Source organism: Callithrix jacchus, chromosome 17 (assembly GCF_049354715.1).
Source record: "Callithrix jacchus isolate 240 chromosome 17, calJac240_pri, whole genome shotgun sequence".
In the NCBI taxonomy this organism is placed as follows: Eukaryota; Metazoa; Chordata; class Mammalia; order Primates; family Cebidae; genus Callithrix; species Callithrix jacchus.
In genome coordinates, this window is record NC_133518.1 from 69,775,797 (window position 1) to 69,796,788 (window position 20,992).

Below are 20,992 nucleotides of genomic sequence, written 5' to 3' on the forward strand. Positions count from 1 at the left end.
CCACTGTTACTTTGTGACGTTGTATAAAACTTTGTCTTACCAGTAGACTTGCACCAGAGACTCTCCTTGATGGGATTATAAGATAAGCAGCCCTGCTGGGGAAGCCTACATGGCAAGGAACTACCAACAGCCTCTATGATACTTCAGCCAACAGCCAGCAAGAAACCAGGGCCCCTTAGTCCTATAACCTCAAGAAAATTAATTCTGCCAGCAGCCTAAGTAAGCTTGGAAGCAGATTAGTTCCTTAGTTGAGCCTCCACTTGAGAACCCAATCCTGGTGACACCCTGATGGCAACCTTGTGAGACCCTTAACAGAAGATCCAGCTAAACTGTGCCTAGATTCCTGACCCATGAAACTATGGTATAATGAGTGTATGTTGATTTAAGCCACTACGTTTGTGGAAAATTGCTATATAAGCAATAGGAAACTAATACAAATACCCTTCATAAACCTTTCTTTTCATCTCTGAATGTTACTACCTAACTTCTCTCTGATCTTATATAATCAAAAAATATTGACTGAATACCTCTTATTTGCCAGGCACTTTGGATACAGTAGTGTGAACCCAAATAGACATGATTGTAGTTTAGTGAGGGAGTTAGGCTTGAACCAGTAATGACCACTGCTGTGAAGGAACATGATACAATGAGTGCTTATAGTAGAGAGATAAGCTCCTACATTGCTTTCTTACCTTTTTTTTTTTTTTTGTCATATTCTTGGCCATCACAAAACTTGTTCTATCTTTATTTTCTGTTAGCATTATGAAAACTACCTATGTGTATTTTTAAACCCTTATGTGTGTTCTTTCCTCTCTCTAGAACCCTTCTACTCTTTTCCTGCCTTTTTGCTCAATAATTCATCCATGTTTAAGTTAACTGTCAGTTGTAGAAGCCTTCCATGAGTCCTTTGGACAGTAAGCTTTGTGAGAACAGGTCTGTCCTATTTGCTAGTATCTTTAGCATCCAGTGTAGTACATAAGGTAGGCTCTTAAAACTAAAACTGGATAGGGAGGAACTGGAGCTCCTATGCTTTGCTGATTGGAGTGTAAATGGTAACTGTTTTGGAGAACTGTTTAGTATTTCTTACATACATGTCTCACTGTATAACTTTGGAGTGGAATTGCTAAGTGTTTACCCTGTCTCTACTAAAAATATAAAAAATTAGCTGGGCATGGTGGCACGTGCCTGTAATCCCAGCTACTCAGGAGGCTGAGGCAGGAGAATTGCCTGAGCCCAGGAGGCGGAGGTTGCGGTGAGCCGAGATCGCGCCATTGCACTCCAGTCTGGGTAACGAGCGAAACTCCATCTCAAAAAAAAAACAAAAAGAAAGAAGTTAAAACATGTCCTCATAAAAGACCTTTACAAGAGTGCTTGTTCATACTTTATAAGAATGAATGTGCAGCCTTATTATTTCCTCCCCCGGAAACAACTCAAATGCCTTTCAGTAGGGGAATGGATTGTAGTATGCATAAAACGGAATACTAAGCAGTAACAAAAATAAACTGTTGGTATATGAATAAATCTCAAAAACATATTAAATGAAAGAAGCCTGGCTCACATACTTAAAAAGTAAAATTACGATTATTCCATTTATGTAGAATCTGAGAACAAACATAATGAATCTATGATGAAACGAAGTGTGTTTGGGAAGAAGTGCCTAAAAGTTTGGGAACTCTGGGGGCTGATAAGGGTGATGTTATGTATACAGTGGTCAGACCTCATCTAATAAAGCATGTCAATTGGTGTATTTTAATGCACTTAAATTATGCTTTAGATTTTAAAAATAAAAAATGAGTGAAGTAGGTATCCTTAATGTACCCCCGGGTTCTTGGCTTAATTATATTTTCTTGTTGCCTGTTCCTCCTGCAAGATTGTCAGCTCTGTGAGGTCAGGGACCACGTTTGGCTGTGGTTCTCAGAATTGTGTACTTGTATGCAGAATGCCCAGGTTTATTGGCCCTGAAGTGAATAGTCGAGATCTATTATCTACTCATAGATTATATCCATATTTTATGGCTGCATTTTAAAGAAAAATATTTGCATTATTACAGAATCTTGTATTCAGTGTTTTTCTTTATGCAGCTTCTAGCTTTTTCTATTCTAGGATTCACAAAAGACATCTGTTTAAGTGTTTAGAGTAATCTTGCTCCAACTAGTTTTGCCAGCCACAGTTTGATATAGCACAGTACTATATTTGTAAACCAAAGTTTAAAAATCAGATTTTAAGAAATAAATTGTGGTTTATTTTATTCCCGTTAAACAAATGAAAGCCAAATACTCATCTTGTTTTCTTCTGAATCTCTTCCTGCCACTTAACTTTTTGAGGCAACGGAAAGAATGAGCCTTGGTCATTTAACCTTTTTGATCAAAAGCCTTTAAACACCAGAGTAATTTGAAAAAGAACCAGGTGGTTACATAGCATTTTGCCTACCTAGTACTAGCTCTTGTTTTTTTTGTTTTTGCTTTTTTGTTTTCCCTGATGAAAATAATATTAATTATTATTATTTTTTGAGACAGAGTTTCGCTCTTGTTACCCAGGCTGGAGTGCAATGGCGTGATCTCGGCTCACCGAGGGGTTTCACCTTGTTGACCAGGATGGTCTCCATCTCTTGACCTCGTGATCCACCCACCTTGGCCTCCCAAAGTGCTGGGATTATAGGCGTGAGCCACCGCGCCCAACCATAATACCAAATTTTAAATGATTTAGTGGCTGTCTCAAAAACCTGAAAGATGAGTGTAGATAGTCTGAATTTTCCAAAACTGCGTGAGCAGCACGCAGGTGTAGTTTCTCAGAAACCAAGACGGTAACTCAGAGCAGATTTTTCAGTGCTAGTGAGTTTTAATTTATTCGTCAAGTAGATGCCTTTTTATTGTGATTTGTGTTGGAGGTCTTCTAAAAAATAACTTTGAAATTGTGTAAAACTTTATGCATACTTTTCTGGTAAGAGAATTCATATTTACAGACTCTCACCCAGAAAGATTAAAAACCCTGCCTTTACCTCTATTTTCTGTAGGATTTTTATGTTGCCAGCTGCTGGTTTTGCCAACTTCTAAGAAACATAACAATCGCTAAAGTCAACAAGAATTTATTCCATAGTGATTGTTTACCTATATTGACTATCAATGTGTATTTGATGTGTTTGTTGGGTCCCTTTTCTTCATTGTTGTTTTTACTCTCTCTCTGTCCTTTTTGGGTGCAGAACTGGATTATAATTACTGGGTTTCACTGACTGGCTTCTTTGCTTCTGTGTTCCAAACCATCCCAGACATAGGTATAAGAATGATGAAAAAGAAATACCCTTATCAACATACCTGGTTTTTGTTTTGCAGTCTCTGGTCAGAATATACTGGTTCTCAGTTATAGTACCAATTTTGTGGGGAATATATATACTTCTTGGCAAGATGTTTAGGAATTCCAAAATCTAAAACTGTGTGGCTTCATACATACATGGCACCTGCCAACTTAACTCTGCGATGCCTCTATTTCAAATCCTGTTATTATCCTTGAGGTGGTTCCTTGCTATAAAAACCTATGAAAAGATAAAAATAGCATGATTCTCACAAAAAGTTGTTAGGCTAAGCTTTATATTTTAAGAAAATTCATGAGTCTACATTTTTGTATCTGTATTCTATTTTAGTTTAAGAACACTGTTAGATGTTGATATACTTAATCAAAACTTAATTTCATTAAGGGAATAGCATTGCTTTCCCTTTCTCCTTGAGAGTTCCATTACTCCTGCTTCTCTGTTTTGGCCCTGATTGCTGGGAAACTAAGTCACATTTAACATTTAAATCAGACCATTATTACCCACATATTTGTGTGTTTTATCTAATCTCAAGTTATTTATACTTATAGTGTTCTTTCATCTATGTGATCTGTGTTTTGTTATGTATTTTTGTGGAACCAGGAAGGTTCCATAATTTAGGATATCCATAAATTAGGATACCCTTAAAGCTCTCAGAATCTTAAAAAGCATTAATTAACGTCACTTTATTTTATTGATATATACGTTTTACATATTTAATGGGGTACATATATTTTGTTGCATACATAGAATGTGTAATGATGCAGTCAGGGTATTTAGGGGTATGCATCTTGAGTATTATTTCCATGTGTTGGGAACATTTCAAGTTCTCTTTTAGCTACTTTGAAATGCATAGTAAATTGTTGCTAGCTCTAGTCAGCCTACTCTGCTATTCAACATTAGAATTTATGCCTTGTATCTAACAGTATTTTTGTACCCATTTACCAACCTCTTTTCATCCCTACTTCTCTCCTACCCCCCCCCATACCCTGCCTAGCCTCTGGGGTATCTGCCTCACTGAGATCTTTTTTTCCCCCCCCATTCCCATGTATGAGTGAAAACTGTGAAATTTGTTTTTGAGTGTCTTGACTTATTTTACTTAACATAATGACCTCCAGTTCCATCCATGTTGCTACAGATGACATAATTTTATCCTTTTTATGGCCAAAGAGTATTCTATTGTGGTTATATACCACATTTCCTTTATCCATTTGTCCGTTGAAGGACTCTTAGGATGATTCTGTTATCTTTGCTATTGTGAATAGTACTGCAGTAAACACGTGAATGCGAATGTCCCTTTGATATACTAATTTCTTCTCTTTTGGATAAATACCCAGTAGTGGGATTGCTAGATCGTATGATGGTTCTATTTTTAGTTTTTGGAAAAAAACTCCACACTGTTTTCCAAGTGGCTGTTAAAATTTACGTTCCCAACAACAGTGTATAAGAGTTCCGTTTTTCTCTGCACCCTTGCCAGCATGTTACTGTCTTTTTGATAATAGCAGTTCTTACTTGGGTAAGATGATACCTAATTGTGATTTTGATTTGCATTTATCTGATTAGCGACATTGAGCAGTTTTTCATATACTTCTTGGCCATTTGTATGTCTTCTTTTGAGAAATATCTATTCATGTCCTTTGCATATTAATGTGATGATGATGGCTTATTGTTGTTTGAGTTCTTTGTGAATTCTGCATACTAGTCATTGTTGACTGAATAGTTTATAGTATATGCTCTCATTTCTCTCATTCAATAGGTTGTCTCTTCACCCTGTTGATTATTTCCTTTGCTGTGCAGAGTTTTTCGGTTTAATATAGTGCCATTTGTCTCTTTATGTTTTTGCTGTCTGTGCATTTGAGGTCTTAGCATGAAATCTTTGCCCTGACCGTTGTCCTGAAGTGGTTTTTTGGTGTTTTCTTCTACTGGATTTATAGTTTGGGGTCTTATGTTTAAGCCTTTAATCTATCTTGAGTTGATTTTTGCACAAGAGATTTCATTTTTCTGCATATCGATATCCAATTTTCTGCATATAGATGTCCAATTTTCCTAGCATCATGTGTTGAAGACTATGTCCTTTCCCTTTCTCCACTGTGTGTTCTTGAAGCCTTTGTTGAAAATTAGCTGGCTGTAAATATGTGGATTTACTTCTGGATTCTCTATTCTGTGCCATTGGTCTATGTGTCTATTTTTGTACTAAAACCATGCTGTTAGGGTTACTGTAGTCTTATAATTTGAAATCAGGTAGTGTGGCCTCCAGCTTTGTTCTTTTTGCTCATGGTTGCTTTAGCTATTCTCACACTTCCTTGGTTCTTTATTATTGTTTTTTCTATTTCTGTAAAAAATGACATTGATATTTTGATAGGGCTTGTGTTCAATCTGTATGTATTGAACACATACAGATTGGGCAGTATGCTCATTTTGACAATACTAATATTTCTGATCCATGGACATGGGATGTCTTTCCATTTGTTTGTGTCCTCTTTAATTGTTTTGTCAGTATTTTGTAGTTTTCCTTATACATATTTGTCACTTCCTTTGTTAAATTTATTTCTAGGTTTTTTTTTTTAATCTATTGTAAATGGGTTGCTTTCCTGATTTCTTTCTCAGCTAGTTTGTTACTGACTTACAGAAATGCATCAGTAAATGACCTTTCTATGTTGATTATGTATCCTGCAACTTTATGGAATTTGCTTATCAGCTTTAAGAGTTTTTTGGCAGAGTCTTTTCATTTTTCTAAATGTAAGATCAGGTCATATGCAAAGTGGGACACTGACTTTCTGTTTTTCAATTTGGATGGCTTTTACTTTTGTCCTCTTACCTGATTGCTCTGGCTAGGATATCCAGTACTATGTTGAATAGGAATGGTGAAAGTAGATGTCCTTGTCTTCTAGTTCTTTTGGGAAAGGCTTTCAACTTTTCTTAATTCAGCAGGATGTTAGCTGTGGGTTTGTCATATATGGCATTTATTATTTTGAGGTATGTTTCTTTTATGCATAGTCTGAGAGCTTTTATCATGAAGAGATCTTTAAAATTCAAGGTCAAATTCAAAATTAAAAATTTCTCTGTACCTGTCAAGATGATCATATGGTTTTTGTCCTTCATTTTCTTGATGTGATGTGTCACATTTATTGATTCATGTCTGTTGAATCATCTTTGCTTCCCTGGTATAAACCCAGTTAATCATGGTATATTATCTTTTTGATGTACTGTTGGATTCTGCTCATTAGTATTTTGTTGAGAAATTTTGCATGTGTGTTCATCAAGGATGTTTGCTTTTAGACAGTTGTTGCATCCTTGTCTGGTTTTGGCATCTGGGTAATGCCCATAGAAAGAGTTAGGGAGAATTCCCTCCCCTTCAATTGTTTAGAATAGTTTGAGGAGAACAGATGGGTGTTTTTCCTTGAAAGTTTGGTAAAATTTGACAGTGGAACCATCAATTCCTGGACTTCTATTTGTTGGGAGAACTTTTATTACTAATTCTATCTCATTACTCATTAGTTTGTTCAGGTTTTAAAATAATAATAATTATAATAATAATAATAAACAATTATTATTGATTCAATCTTGGTAGGTTATGCCTATCCAGAAATTTATCCATTTTCTGTAGGTTCTCTGGTATAGTTGTTCATAATAGTCTCTGACCATCTTTTGTATTTCTGTGGTACTAATTTGTAATGTCTGTTTTTATCATTTCTGATTATAGTTGGGTCTTTCTCTTTTTTCTTGCTTAGTCTAGCAAGTGCCTTGTTAATTTTTTTTTTAAATCTTTTCAAAAAAACCAACATTTTGTTTTTGTTTCATCGGTTCTTTTGTGTGTGGTGGGTTTTTTGGATTGTTTGTTTGTTTGTTTTGTCTCTTTCATTTAGTTCTCTGGTTTTTATTACTTCTTTGCTTCTGATTGGGAGTTTGGTTTGTTCTTTTCTAGTTTCTTGAGGTACATCATTAGATTGTTTATTTGGAGTCTTTGATTTAGGTGTTTTCTTTGTATTTTCTTTGATTTATGTGTTTATTGCTGTAAACTTATCTCTTAGCATGGTTTTTTCTGTTTCCTATAGGTTTAGATATGTTGTGTTTTGATTTCTGCTTGTTCCAAGAAATTTTTTTTATTTCCTCTTTTAAAATTTTTTCCTTCCCCCAGTGTTCATTCAGGAGCATATTGTTTAAGTTCAATATGTGTTTGTACAGTTTTCAAGGTTCTTCTTGTTATTAATTTCTTGTTTTATTCTGTTGTGGTCTGAGAAGATATTGTTTGCTTCTTTTTTAATTTGTTAAGACTTGTTTTGTGTTCTGTTTTATGGTCTATCCTGGAGAATGTTTCGTGTGCTAATCAGAATAATGTGTATTCTGTAGCTGTTGAATGAAATGTTCTGTAAATGTTAAGTACATTTTGGCTAATGTGCAGTTTAAATTCGATGTTTCTTTGTTAACTTTCTGTCTGGATGATCTATCTAATGGTGAGAGTGGCTTGTTAAAAGTTACCAACTGCTATTGTATTGGACTATATCTCTTCCATTAAATCTAGTAATATTTGCCAGATATTGGTTATATCTAGTAACACCAACAGGTGTTCCAGTGTTGGGTGCATATATGTTTAGAATTGTTATTTCTTCTAGTTGAATTCACTTATTATTATATAATTCCCTTCTTTGTCTCTTTTTACTGTTTTTTGACTTAAAGTCTGCTTTATCTAAGTGTAGGTATTTCTGCTCACTTTTGGTTTCCATTTGCACTGAATATCTGAATATCTTTTTCTACCCCTTTACTTTCAGTATGTATGTGTCTTCACAGGTGAGATAAGTTTCTTGTAGGCAGCATATGGTTGGGTCTTTTATTTTTTAATTCATTCAGCCAGTGTATATCTTTTAAGTGAAAAGTTTAATCCATATACGTTCAGGGTTATTATTAATATGTGGTGGCTTATTCCTGTCATTTTATTAATTGATTTCCAATTATATTGTTTTGTTTTTTCTCTTAATTTCTCATTGTGGTTTGGTGGTTTTCTTTAGCAGTGGGAAAATTTGAATCTTTTTCTTTGTGTGTTGCTTTACCAGTGGTTTTTATATTTGTGTGTTTTCATGGTAGTAGATACAGCATTTCTATATCGATATAGAAGATATAGATTGAGCATTTCTTGTAGGCCAATGTAGTGGTTATGAATTTCCTGAGCTTTTGCTTGTCTGGGAAATATTTTATTTCTCCTTCATTTATGAAGGATAATATTGCTAGATATAGTATCATTGGCTAGCAAATTTTTTCTTTCAGCATTTTTAATATATCACTTCTTTCTTTCCTGGCCTGTAAGGTTTCTGCTAAGGAATCTGCTATTAGTCTTATGGGGGTTTCTTTATAAGTGATTAGACTCTTTTCTCTTGCTGTTTGTGGAATTCTCTCCTTGTGTTTGACTTTTGACAGTTTGACTAATGTGTTGTCAATAGAACATTTTGCATTGTATTTGTTTGTGGATCTCTGAGCCTCCTGTGTGTGGGTGTCCAGAACTCTTGCTAGACTTGGGAAGTTTTCATCTATTACTTTATTAAATAGGCTTTTAGGCCTGGCACGGTGGCTCACACCTGTAAACCCAGCACTTTGGGAGGCCGAGGCAGGTGGTTCATGAGGTCAGGAGTTCAAGACCAGCCTGGCTAACATGGTAAAACCTCGTCTCTACTAAAAATACAAAAATTAGCTGGGTATGGTGGCGCATTCCTGTAATTCCAGCTACTTGGAAGTCTGAGGCAGGAGAATTGCTTAAACCGGGACCCGGGAGGCAGAGGTTGCAGTGAGCCAGGATTGTGCTGCTACACTCCAGCCTGGATGACAGAGCAAGACTTGATCTCAAAAAAAAAAATTGGCTTTTAAAATATTTTGTTTTCTCTTCACCTTCTAGGATTCTGAAAATTTTAATGTTTGTTCACTTTATGTTGTTTTTTTTATAAAGACTTTGTTCTTTTTTTTTTTTGTCTGACCAGGTTATTTCAAAAGACTTGTCTTTAAGTTCTGAGATTATTTCTTCTGTTCCATCTAGTCTGTCATTGAAGGTTTCACCTGTGTTTTATATTTCATTCAATGAATTCTTCTGTTCCAGAATTTATGTTTGGTTCTTTTTTATGGTATCTACCTCCTTAGTAAATTTCTCATTCGTATCCTGAATTGTTTTTCTGATTTCTTTATATTGATTTTCAGAATTCTCTTGTATCTTACTGAGTTCTTCTTAGAATCAATAATTTGAATTCTTTTTCTGGGATTTTTTGAATTTCCTTTTTTCAAAATTTTTTGTTTAAAAAAATTTTGTGGGTACATGAGAAGTATGTTTATTTATGGGATATGTGAGATATTTTGATATAGACATGCAATGGGAAATAAGCACATTATGGAGAATGGGATATCTGTCCCCTCAAGCATTAATCATTTAAACTACAAACAATTTAATTACATTCTTTTATTTTAAAATATGCAATTAGGTTATTATTGACTATAGTCACCCTATCGTGCTATCAAATAGTAGGTCTTATTCATCATGTTGGATTTTTGTGTGTGTGTGCCCATTTAACCATTCCCTCCTCCACATAGAACCCCCAGCCCAGCTACCCTTCGCAGCTTCTGTTAACCATCATTCTACTTTCTGTGTCCATGAGTTTGTGAATTTCTTTTTTATTGGGATCTGTTGCTGGATAATTACTGTGGTCTTTTAGAGGTGTATCATATTTTCTTTTTTATGTTTCCTGTGTTTTTACTTTGGTATCTGCACATCTGGTGTAATGGCATTTTTTGAAATTGCTTTTGTTGGAGAGAACTTTTTCCTGAAGATATATATATCTATGGTGTTGGTTGGATATGGCATTTTGGTTTTGATTCCAAGTGTGGTAGTGTGTGGTCTCTGTAGGATTTTCTTTTTTCTGTAAACAGCATTAGTGTGTCTGTGATTTCCTCAGGGGCTTAATATGTGATTGTTAGTGGGGGGCTGTGGTGAAGTTTTGATGGGGACTGGGACACCAGGTGTGACAGTCTCTTGGACCCAGTGGTGGCAGCAGTGAACTGAGCATCCAATCAGTGTTTTGGCCCCAGGGCAGCTTATGCTAGTGAGTGCATCCAGGCTGATTTTAAGTCTCCAGGTTGGCTGCTCAGCTGCTGTGATTGCAGTGGTGGGTTACACAAGTGGGCGGTTTCTTGAGCCCTTGGGCAGCAGATATGGCACGGGCGATTGCAGTAGCAGGGGTGGGCAACTCCCTGGAACCTAAGTGTCTGCACTGATATTGTGGTGGCTGCAATGAGTTGGGTGGGTTAGTCCCCAGATCTGCAGGTGGTGCATGAGTGTAGGTCCCAGCTGTCCTAGTAGTAGCCAGGTTAAGTGGGCCTGACCTCAGACCGTGGCAGTAGTGTCCAGATGTCACTCATTGGTGGTGGACTTGGTGAAGTGATATCCTGAGATCATCCATACCTTAGATGGTGTGTTTGGGTACTTGGCTTTGGTGGGGGGATGGAGTTGACTGGGTGGACCTGCTGGCAGACGCTGGTTGTGCTAGGCAAGGGAGGGGTGATCCCCAGTTTGTGGGTGGAATGCTCAGGTAGGGCCAGCAGCAGCTGCCTAGCGGCCCTGCTATACTAGGGAGGGTGAGGTTGCTTTCCCTGAGAGTAACTGCAGGCTGGTAACTGGGAGGCATGGGTTTTCTGCCTTGGCTCTGCAGCAAGCAGCCTGCAGCTCTCAAGTAGTGGTAAGTAGTGGAATTTGTCCTCAGGGCAGGTAAAATTCACAGTCGCCCTCTGCTGGGGTGGGCAGTATCACTGCCTTGTGGCCCTGGCAGCAGGGCAGGATGCAGTTTAGGTGGGGGCCGTGTTCTCAAAATGGCACCATGTTGTAGCTGCTCAGGTTTCGTTGATTCCTGGGATCCAGCATGAGCTCTGTCTCTGAAGCAGTGCCCTCCTGTGGACTTCAGGCAGCTCCCTATGTTAGCCTTGGGATATGAGAGGGTCGAGGAGCTCTTCTGTGGCTAGGATTTTAGACCTAGTGCTTCCAGTGGGAAGGTAGACCCCTGGGGGTCTCTCACCCTTTGTCTGCATTAGGGAGCCACTCCAGCCTCCTAGCTGATCCCAGATGAACAGACTTCCTTGTTACCCTCTTTTTTCTTGCTTTTTTGATGCTTTTCATCAGTACTCTGTTGAATTTCATTTGTTCTCTCTAAGGTGATCTGTTCTACTCACTATTGTGGTTCCTCTCCATAGAAGAGACAAGTGCCAGATACATCTAGTCAGCTATCTTTAGCATTGACTTTTACGGGTTTTATTGCTTATCTAAACTATAGTAGAGCAGATTAGTATGAATGGTAAGGACCTTTAACATTCAGTCATTTAAAAAATATTTATTGTGTGATAGCTATGTGCCAGACAGACAGTACTAAGCATTTGGGATATATACAAGGATCTATCTTCGTTGTGATGGAGTTTATTTTTCAGATAGTCAAATAAACAAGTAAATAAAAAGCGTGTAATTTTAGTTAGCATATTATTTTTAATACACTTTATCACTAACTGATTGTTTGATATGCTTGTAGACTGGCTGCGGGGCCACTACTGTAGATTGAGAAGTGAAAGAAGGCCTCTCTTAGATAATATTTGAACTAAAATCAGAATAACAAGGAATTAGGGACCTTTGAAGATCTGGGTTAAGAGCATTCCTCTCAGCAGAAAAAAAAAAACTACAGAAATAATGTGTCTGTGACCAGGATAGAGTTAGAAAAATGGTGTGAATGGTGTTAGGATAGAGCCAGATGAAGTGCTGAAATTGGTTATTGTGGAAATTAAACCCTTATTTAGACTTTTTTATTTTTTGAGACAGAGTCTTGCTCTGTTGCCCAGGCTGGAGTGCAGTGGTGGGATCTCAGATCACTGCAACCTCCGCCTCCTGGGTTCAAGCAATTCTTCTGCTTCAGCCTCCCAGGTAGCCAGCTATCTGGGAGTGTTTCCCACTTCCTGTATATAATACTAAATGGTTTTGTGAGTGATAGAGTATTAATGAAATAATTAAGGCCAGAACTGGGACCCAAACAGCATTGAATAAAGTATATGAGAGTACTCCCTGAGTGAAAATTTAGTTAAACCAGTTACACTATTTTAGTGCCCTCTACCTGAATAGTATATTTCTATAGAAAAAAATAGTTTACCTTAGTAAAGTGGGGATGTTTAAACATTTCATATAATTAATAACCTCACATTGGCACTAAATCACTTTGCTCAGGGGACAGTTGTGTAAAAATGTTTTAAAACTGGATTATATATAACGTAGTCCAGAGGAGCTTTAACAAATACTCCACTGACCTTACTATATATACTGGGCATCGTCCTTGGTGCTATGAGTTGGAGGATTGATTCCTTCATATTTGCCTATAGGCAAAATGATGTGAAATAGACTGCTGGCTTTGCTACTGTTACTTGTGTAACCTTCAGCAAGAGCAGGTTACTTAGCCTTTCTGTGCTTCCATCTTCTCATCTGTGAATAGGGAATGTCAATAATATATGCATCTCAATAAGTTGTCATAAAGATCAAATTATTAATAATACAAATAAAGGTATTTAAGGCATAATAACCACTCATTAAATGTTAACGACTTACTGGTTTTGTTGTTTTCATTATTATTCTCTTAAGTTCGGAGTTTCTTTTCTCAAGGACCTTCTAGTCCAATGGAGGAGACAAATCTATAAATCAATATTATTTAGTATATTAGTTTGGAAAAGGTAGAATGCAAGGTGCAGAATTTGTCAGGGGCATAAATGGAGGATTGCCAATGAAAAGTAAAATATGATTTTTAATTTCAGTGAAAGAAGAGAAACGATCCTACTTTAATTTCCTGGGGCATTAGAAAGTACCTAATGACAGGAAAGAGGAAGAGATTCTGAACCAGTTGTTAAACTCTAAGTCCTATGAATAATTTATTCAAATCAAAATACCAATAGATAATTATAGTGATAATTAATAATGGAAGTTATGTATCTCTTTGAAGATGTTGCAAATAATGGACAATGGAAACAATAGGCTTAACCTCTTAACATGCCTGCCTGTCTTCTTTTCCTTCCTTGCATTTTCTTATTCTTTTTTTCATGAGAAATTGGTACTTTGCTTTCTCTCAGATTGGTTATTGATCCATGTATAGCATGTATTATAAAGATGAACTGGCCTTTTTAGAACAAATAGAAATGCTTAGTTTCTGTTTTTATCTTACAGTTTTAAACGCAGGAAGGAAAAATTGTGTGAGAACAATTTTATTTCAAAAGAATGAAGAAATACTTTTCCATTTCTTCATTCTTTTTGTTACAGTTAATGCTCAAATGATAGCAGGCAGACATTATATTTCTCACTGGACAATCTCCCAAAGTAGTTGTTTAAGATTATGTGGCAAGCTTGGCTGTGATAAGAAGAGGGGGTTGAGATAAAATAAGCATTTGTTGGTTGAAAACGGAAGGTGGTGTTGTACATTTTTCTAAAATAATGTACGCATACTTACACATAACCTTATAAGAACTAAACTTTGGAGAAGTAAAGATGACAGATCACAGTGTACTGAGAAGAGTTCAGTCATCTGAAGATTGACAGTGGTTGAACTGGTTAATATAAGAAGTATGAGAAAGGTGCCAAAAAGGAGAGAAATGTGAGCTAGAGATAGGGACTACTTGGCTTTATTTCTTCATGAGAGTTACACTTATTGGAGGACTTGGTAAAACCAACATTTTTATAGATTATGTATGATCCTTACCAGGGGGCGAGTAGGTATGGTTGTTACTGGTCAAGCAGTACTTAATAAAGGTTTCTGGCCATGATTTTTTTAAAAGGCATACCTATACCAAAGAATTGAAATCTGAAATGATACAATCAGACATATGTTAGACTTCTCTGTCTTTTCATTTCCAAAGTAACTTTAGAAAGGGCCTAAGCTTTAAGGTTTGAAGTTGCATCTTAACACATCTTAAGAGAGTTACGCCAGTGGTTTTTGTTGTAGATATTTTACGCATATATAGATATAGATCTGTAGATGTGCATGTTAGTGTTTTCAAACACTTGCTTAGCATTTGAATCCTTTCTTCAAATGAGCTTGTATAAAAGCCCCATGTAGAAATAGACAAATATGTATGGTTATATAAGATAGTACTGTATTTTATTCAAAACTGTATGCCCATTCTGCTACCCTGCTCATGTCTGGAATCCCTGAGATACTTGAAACAGTTTGAAATTTTTAAGGTTGACAGTGCCCAGAAGGTGATACAAATGATTTACCTGCATTAATTGCCCTGTTGCTGTTTGGAATCACCTTGTAATCATGCTTAAGAATGTGGGCACCAGAGTGAAAGCTGCCTGGTTCAAATCCCATCTTGACCATTTCATGGCTGTATAACTTTGGACAACCTATGTTACATATTGTGTCTTAGTCTAATCATCTGTTAGTGTCCTGCCTCAGAGGGGTGTGTGTGTGTGTGTGTGATGATTAAGTGAAAAATATTATAGTGTCTGATATGTTTTTTAAAAATAATAATTGTCTATAACTAGTGTACACAACATAAATTACCATTCCCCCTCTTGAACATCTTTCTCTTCCTTGAACACACCATTTCTCCTCCCCCAAGACCTTTGCACTTGATAGTTTCTTTGCTGGAACAGCTCTTTAACTCTTTGAATTGCTGGTTACCCCCATCCTTAAAGACTTCACAGATGTTATCAGATAGGACTTCATTTGTATCCTGCTTAAAGCAATCTCTACCCCCTTCCTCTTCCTCCTTCCCATTTTACTCTTTTTTTTCCTCTGAATCTTTTCTCCCTCACATCCCCCAGCTCTTGTTTCAATCTATAATTACCTGGTTTGTGTTTATTGTATTTAGGTTCCAAAAGAGCAGAATTAGCCTGTCTTTTTCCAGTGCTCTATTTCCAGTGCCTAACAGAAACTTGGTACACTATAGTTGCTCAAGTTTTTTTTTTTTTTTTTTAAAAACATGGTTTTTACTTTGTAAAAATGAAAACAAATCAATGCCAGATATAGAATAGCCACCTGTAGAGGCATGTATTTTTCTAATATCTTTCAGACAAGACTTTTTGGGAGTCTGTTAAAGCTGTACTGTCAAACTGACATTATGTTCTCTCTATCCATGGGAGACAGCCCTTAGCCCTCACTTGGAGTCCATGTGTGGTTATTTTAATAGATAGAAACTTTAGTTTACCTGGTTTTTCAACTCAGAGCAAATTAGGGCCCTGGCTTTGCCTGGCCTCATGAGGGCACTGTGTTGAAATGTAATACTTGGTACAGTGCTCCACCCCACTCCCTTTTGTTGTACCTCTTTCCTCTTTTACCCTCCTTTACTACTTACATTTGCTGTTCTTTTATCACCATCATTGATCAAAGCTGCTTTCCTCCCTTTTCTTGTTTTCTTTCTGTTCCTGACTGATTCTTTTCAATTTGTTGGATTTAATTTGCATAGGCTAAACTAAACCAGATTTGTGTTGTTTCGTTAAAATTAACATTTGTGAACTGAACACTTCTAGAATGTGGGATATGTTTGTCTCTCATTGTGTTCATAGCATTATGGCTAACAATATATTGTTCTTCCACTTAATTTATTCTTAGGCATCTCCAGTTACTAATATTTCTTTCTGATATGGTATCATTTTAAAGGACTGAAAATGTTAATTAAACACAGGATACTCTTTGCCACCTCAAAATTTATTTTGAAGATATAAAAGTATTAGGTTAATTTTAAGGCTGAGATGCTTTATTTTAAATTTATTAATATGGGTATATAATAGGTGTATGTATTTATGGGTCACATGTGATGTTTTGATACAGGCATACGGCATGTAGCAATCACATCCAGGTAATTGGAATATTCATCACCTCACACATTTATCATTTCTTTGCATTAGAAACAATTTCAATTCCAATCTTTGAGTTACTTTAAAATATATGGTAAAGTATTGGTTGTGCTGTCAAATAGTAGATCTTTCGTTTTCCTTAAATACTGGATCTTACTCTTCTTAACTATATTTTTGTACCCATTACCCCTCCTGACATTTTGCCCCCCTCTCTACTACCCTTCCCAGCCTCTGGTAACCGTTGTTCTACACTCTATCTCCATGAGTTCAGCTTTAATTTTTAGGTCTCACATGTGAGATATAACATGCAAAATTTGTCTTTCCATGCCTGGCTTATTTTACTTAATTTAATGTGTAGGACAGTGTAGGACTGTCCATGTTGTTGTAAATGACTGACGATCGTTCTTTTTTTATGGCTAAATAGTACTTTATTGAATATAAGTACCACATTTTCTTTATTCATTCATCTGATGATAGGTTGCTTCCAAATCTTGACTATTATGAATAATGCTGCAATAAACACCCCCTTTCTCCTCCTCCTTCCCATTTTACTCTTTTATTTCTCTGAATCTTTTCTCCCCCACATCCCCCAGCTCTTGTTTCAATCTATAATTACCTGGTTTGTGTTTATTGTATTTAGGTTCCAAAAGAGCAGAATTAGCCTCTCTTTTTCCAGTGCTCTATTTCCAGTGCCTAACAGAAACTTGGTACACTATAGTTGCTCTTTGATACACTGATTTTCTTTCTTTGAATATGTACCTAGCAGTGGGATTACTGGATTATATGTAGTTTTATTTTTTTGAGGAACCTCCATACTGTTCTTCATAGTGGCTGTGCTAATTTACATTCCTACCAACAGTGTAGGACTGTTCTCCTTTCCCACATCCTCACCAGCATTTGTTATTGCCTGTCTTTTGGATGCAAACAGTTTTAACTAAGGTGAGATATGATATCTGATTATAGTTTTGATTTGCATTTTTCTGATGATTAATGGTGTTGAACATCTTTTCATATACCTGTTGGCCATTTACAGACATAATTTTTTTAACCTTTAAGATTAAAAGTATATTATGATATTTTGCTTTAGTACATAATCATGAGAGTTCTTTGTTGTTGTTTTGAGTGTAAATTAGGCATTTCAATATAATATAAGATGAAATAACAAAACCGAAACCAAATGTATCAACTGATTGTAAGGAAAATGCAGAGGCAGTTCCTTATGACTTCCTCTCTTTATTTGTAAAAGCCCTAGTTTACAAATAGGTTGGTATTCCAGTGTTTATCTAAGGAAAAATACAGTATTTACTGGATACATCTATCAGCTTATAAAGTTCTAGTTGAGTTTTTTTGTTGTTTTGTTTTTTTTTAAAGACAGGGTCTTGCTCTGTCACCCAGGCTGGAGAACAGTGGTACGATCATAGCTCACTGTAGCCTCAAACTTCTGGGCTCAGTCCTCCTGTCTCAGCCTCCTGAGTTGTTGGATTCCAGGCACGTGCCACTGTGCCTGGCTAATTAAAAAAAAATTTTTTTCCCCTGAGCTGTTTTTGAACTCCTGGCCTCAAGCAGTCTTCCTGCCTCAGCCTCCCAAGTAGCTGAGTTTACAGGCATAAACCACTACATCTGCCATATGCTGTAATGTTTTTCAATACAGTATTTTACTAATTGTGGTAACTCAAAAAGCATAACCATTTCTTCCATAAATTGAATTCCAAAATGTCAAATCTTCTTTCTACCTTAGGAGACAGTCTCTTTTTCCCTAAATGTCCCTTTCAGAAAAAGTTCATTAGCTCTAAAGATCAGGTTAAGAGAAGTTGGAGGAGCCATTTGTTTTTTATTTTTATTTTTAACTTTTATGAAAATTTAAATCAAAAGTGGAGAGAAGACCATAATGAATTAAACTACCACCTATATTTAATACTTACCAATTTTTTGTCACACTTGCTTCAAAACAGATTGTTTTATTGTGGTTAGAATCCTGAAACTTGCATTGACAATATTAAAAGGAGGATATATGTGAGGTTGGATAGTGTTCTTAGAGTCTTTTAAGATAGTTACATAGTTTTTTGATACTTGGTTTCTCTTTTATTTTTATTTCAGTGACTTATAATTTTTAATACATCATTTCTAAGCCAGTTCACCTAGCTTTATTGGGGGAAAACTATAATTTGTGTGTGAGAGTATGTGTGTGTGAAATTGTTCATAATAGAGTTTGCATATATGTATTACTCATATATGATTAATATTTGTATATACGTGTATAGATAGAAGCTATATCTATGTATATATACGCTTTATTATGGAAGATTTCTAACATACAGCAAAGTAGAGCTAATATTGTAATGAACCTCCATGAATACATCACTCAGATTCAACAGTTTTCAATTTGTGGTTCATCTATAACACCGTTTTTTCAACTACTCCCATATTTTGAAAAATCTTCTTGCTACCTTAGGAATGCCAAAAAGGAGTAATTAGCTTAACAAGGATTAATTGAACCTCATGAGTAAACTGCCAGGAACTATGAGATAACTCCAAGATACAAAAATTACTAAGAAAAGGTAGTTCATTATGAGGTGAACTTCAGTAGAGGTTCCAACATGTTTTAAGAGCAGAAATTAAAGTACACTGGGAGGAGGGGGATGGAGCATTAGAGAAGACTTCAAAAATGATTAGGAACTTCAGGTCTGAGATGATTATATGAAGAAGTGAAAATAAAGTACTTGGCTATGGCATGTTTCTATGTAGACAGAACAGAGGGCTGAGGAAAAGATCATGCTACAGTGTCTCAAAAAGTAGGTATAATAAATACATTCAGTTTTTAGTTATTCATTGTAATGGAAAAGAGTAGTTAAATGATCAATCCAAGTGCCTTTTTAAAAAAATGATTAAAAACTAATTTTATTTGGGAACTAATGCAATAGGGAAAAGATCCCTAAGTATGGAACTGGGCTCATTTCTGAATACAGTAACAGTGGAAGATTTAAAGTCAAGGAGCACGGATAGAGTCAATGGGTGGAAAAGACAAATGTAAGGAAGGGAGTAGGGGGATTCTGGCTAAACTAGCTTTACAGGATTCTTGCTGAAGGCAGGCCAGGGTGACCAGATCCCACCTGGGGGATCCTGGGAATAAGGAATTTGATTCTGTCAAGGTAATGAGAAATGGAGGGTGGGGATTCTTTTTGAACTGACTTAAAAGGATTCTTGCTGAAACTGGGCAGTCCAGACCTAACAGGGACAGTCACTGAAGCCCAAGGTCAAAGCCTAGTTGAGAAGAGGGTTTAAAAAAAAACCTAATGTTTGGTTAAGAGGAGAGTCTTTGTCAATTAGGAAAAAAAAATTACGTAGGTATTGCCACATCTTCTGACATGAACAGGCAGCTCTAATCCTGTAGAGACTGCACTATGCAGAGAGAATTACACTATTGGTTTTACTGAGAGGTTTTATTAAGTGGATTTTAAGGGCAGTCTTAAGGGGGAAAGAGGGAGAAAAAGTGTTATTGGAAAGACTCATGCATCTTTTTTTTTTGAAGGAGGAGTAAAAAGGAGAAGCAAATAAGCCAGTTATGTCTTCAATACTTTGATGAAGTGGTAGGTGTCTAAGTATTTTTAGCATCACTAAGGGCTTTATTTTATTCTAGGAAAATGAATTATAGTGCCTACTACATTCATAACCCTTGCTCAACTCTCATGCCCCTCATCTTCTACTCACAGCAAATGCAAAGAAGCCAAAACAGCTGTATTCTATATCAGATGACCCTGCCCTTTCGGCTATAGGTATTGGATTACAAGCATGGGATCTCATGGCATAGATCGTCTGTTAGCTATGACGTGTGACTTTGTATGAAATGATTTGATCCAATCATATTCTTACTGCTGTTTACATGAACTGAGGAAAAGAAAATCAGGCAGCTAAAGCTGGAGGAAACAGAAGTCCTTGAGATAGATTCGGAGCCCTGTATTAGGGCCAAATGCCTTATATTTACTTTGCATTGAATTGTTAATGTTCCAACCGAGGTATCCTAGAAATTTGCATAAATGAAAATAATCAGACTATGCTTTGTTTAGTAACAACTGAATCTGTAACATAAGTTTGTGATATGTTACAAATTTAGATTTAGGTGCTTCCTGTTTGCTTTATATATATATATATATGATGAGGAATGTGAGCAGTTATTATATGTAGTTACTCAACCTTGAACCAGAATGTTCTCTTAGGGCCCAAATAAACTTCTGTATCATTTAACAGTAAGGAAATATGGTGTGAGATGAGACTAGAGTTATGTATGAGGTAGACTTTGTGGTTTTGACTATTATGTTAAGAAGTGGAGGTTTCTCAGCTTTAATTTTAAAGAGATGAAGTCTTTGAATAATGTAGAGAGTTGCAATATGATCACATTTACATTTTGAAAAGAACTTCCTTCTTATGGCTGAGTGTACAGATTGGGGAACTAGAAGGTGGGCAGAATGGATGTAAAGAGACCAGTTAGAGGCTATTTCAGTAGTCTAGTTAAAAGATGATAGCTTGGATTATGGTGCTAGTAGCAGAATAAGAAAATAGTATGAAGATTTCAGAGATATTTAGGAAGTAAGGTGACAACCTTGTTATGATTTATATATAGGATGTGAGAGAGAAGGAACTGTCAAGGATGACATCTAGATTTCTTCAGCTTAGGTGGTGATAAGAGAATACTGAAAGCAGATATTTGTTTTAGGGAGTAGATGGTAGGTGTTTGATCATGAGTTTAGTTGAATGTTGCGTCTGAGATGCCTTTGTAACATTCAAGAAAAACAGACCACCACATGAGCAGTTAGATAATACTGGTTTGGAATAAGAAGAAAGATCTA

General features: G+C 36.2%; 1 protein-coding gene across 3 annotated transcripts in view; it reads left to right on the top strand.

Annotated features, from left to right (window-relative positions):
* The window catches only part of STT3B (STT3 oligosaccharyltransferase complex catalytic subunit B), a 111,278-nt gene that overhangs the window by 19,648 nt on the left and 70,638 nt on the right, over positions 1-20,992 (top strand). The window contains exon 2 of one of the 3 annotated variants that reach the window (XM_078354486.1): positions 19,678-19,735. The exons of 1 other annotated variant lie outside the window; for it this stretch is intronic. In XM_078354486.1, the coding sequence (XP_078210612.1) occupies positions 19,728-19,735 (8 nt within the window). In that variant the 5' untranslated portion in view covers positions 19,678-19,727. Of the gene's footprint in view, positions 1-4,309; positions 19,736-20,992 lie in introns of those variants that run through there. One more of the 3 variants, XM_035278542.3, reaches the window with a different exon arrangement.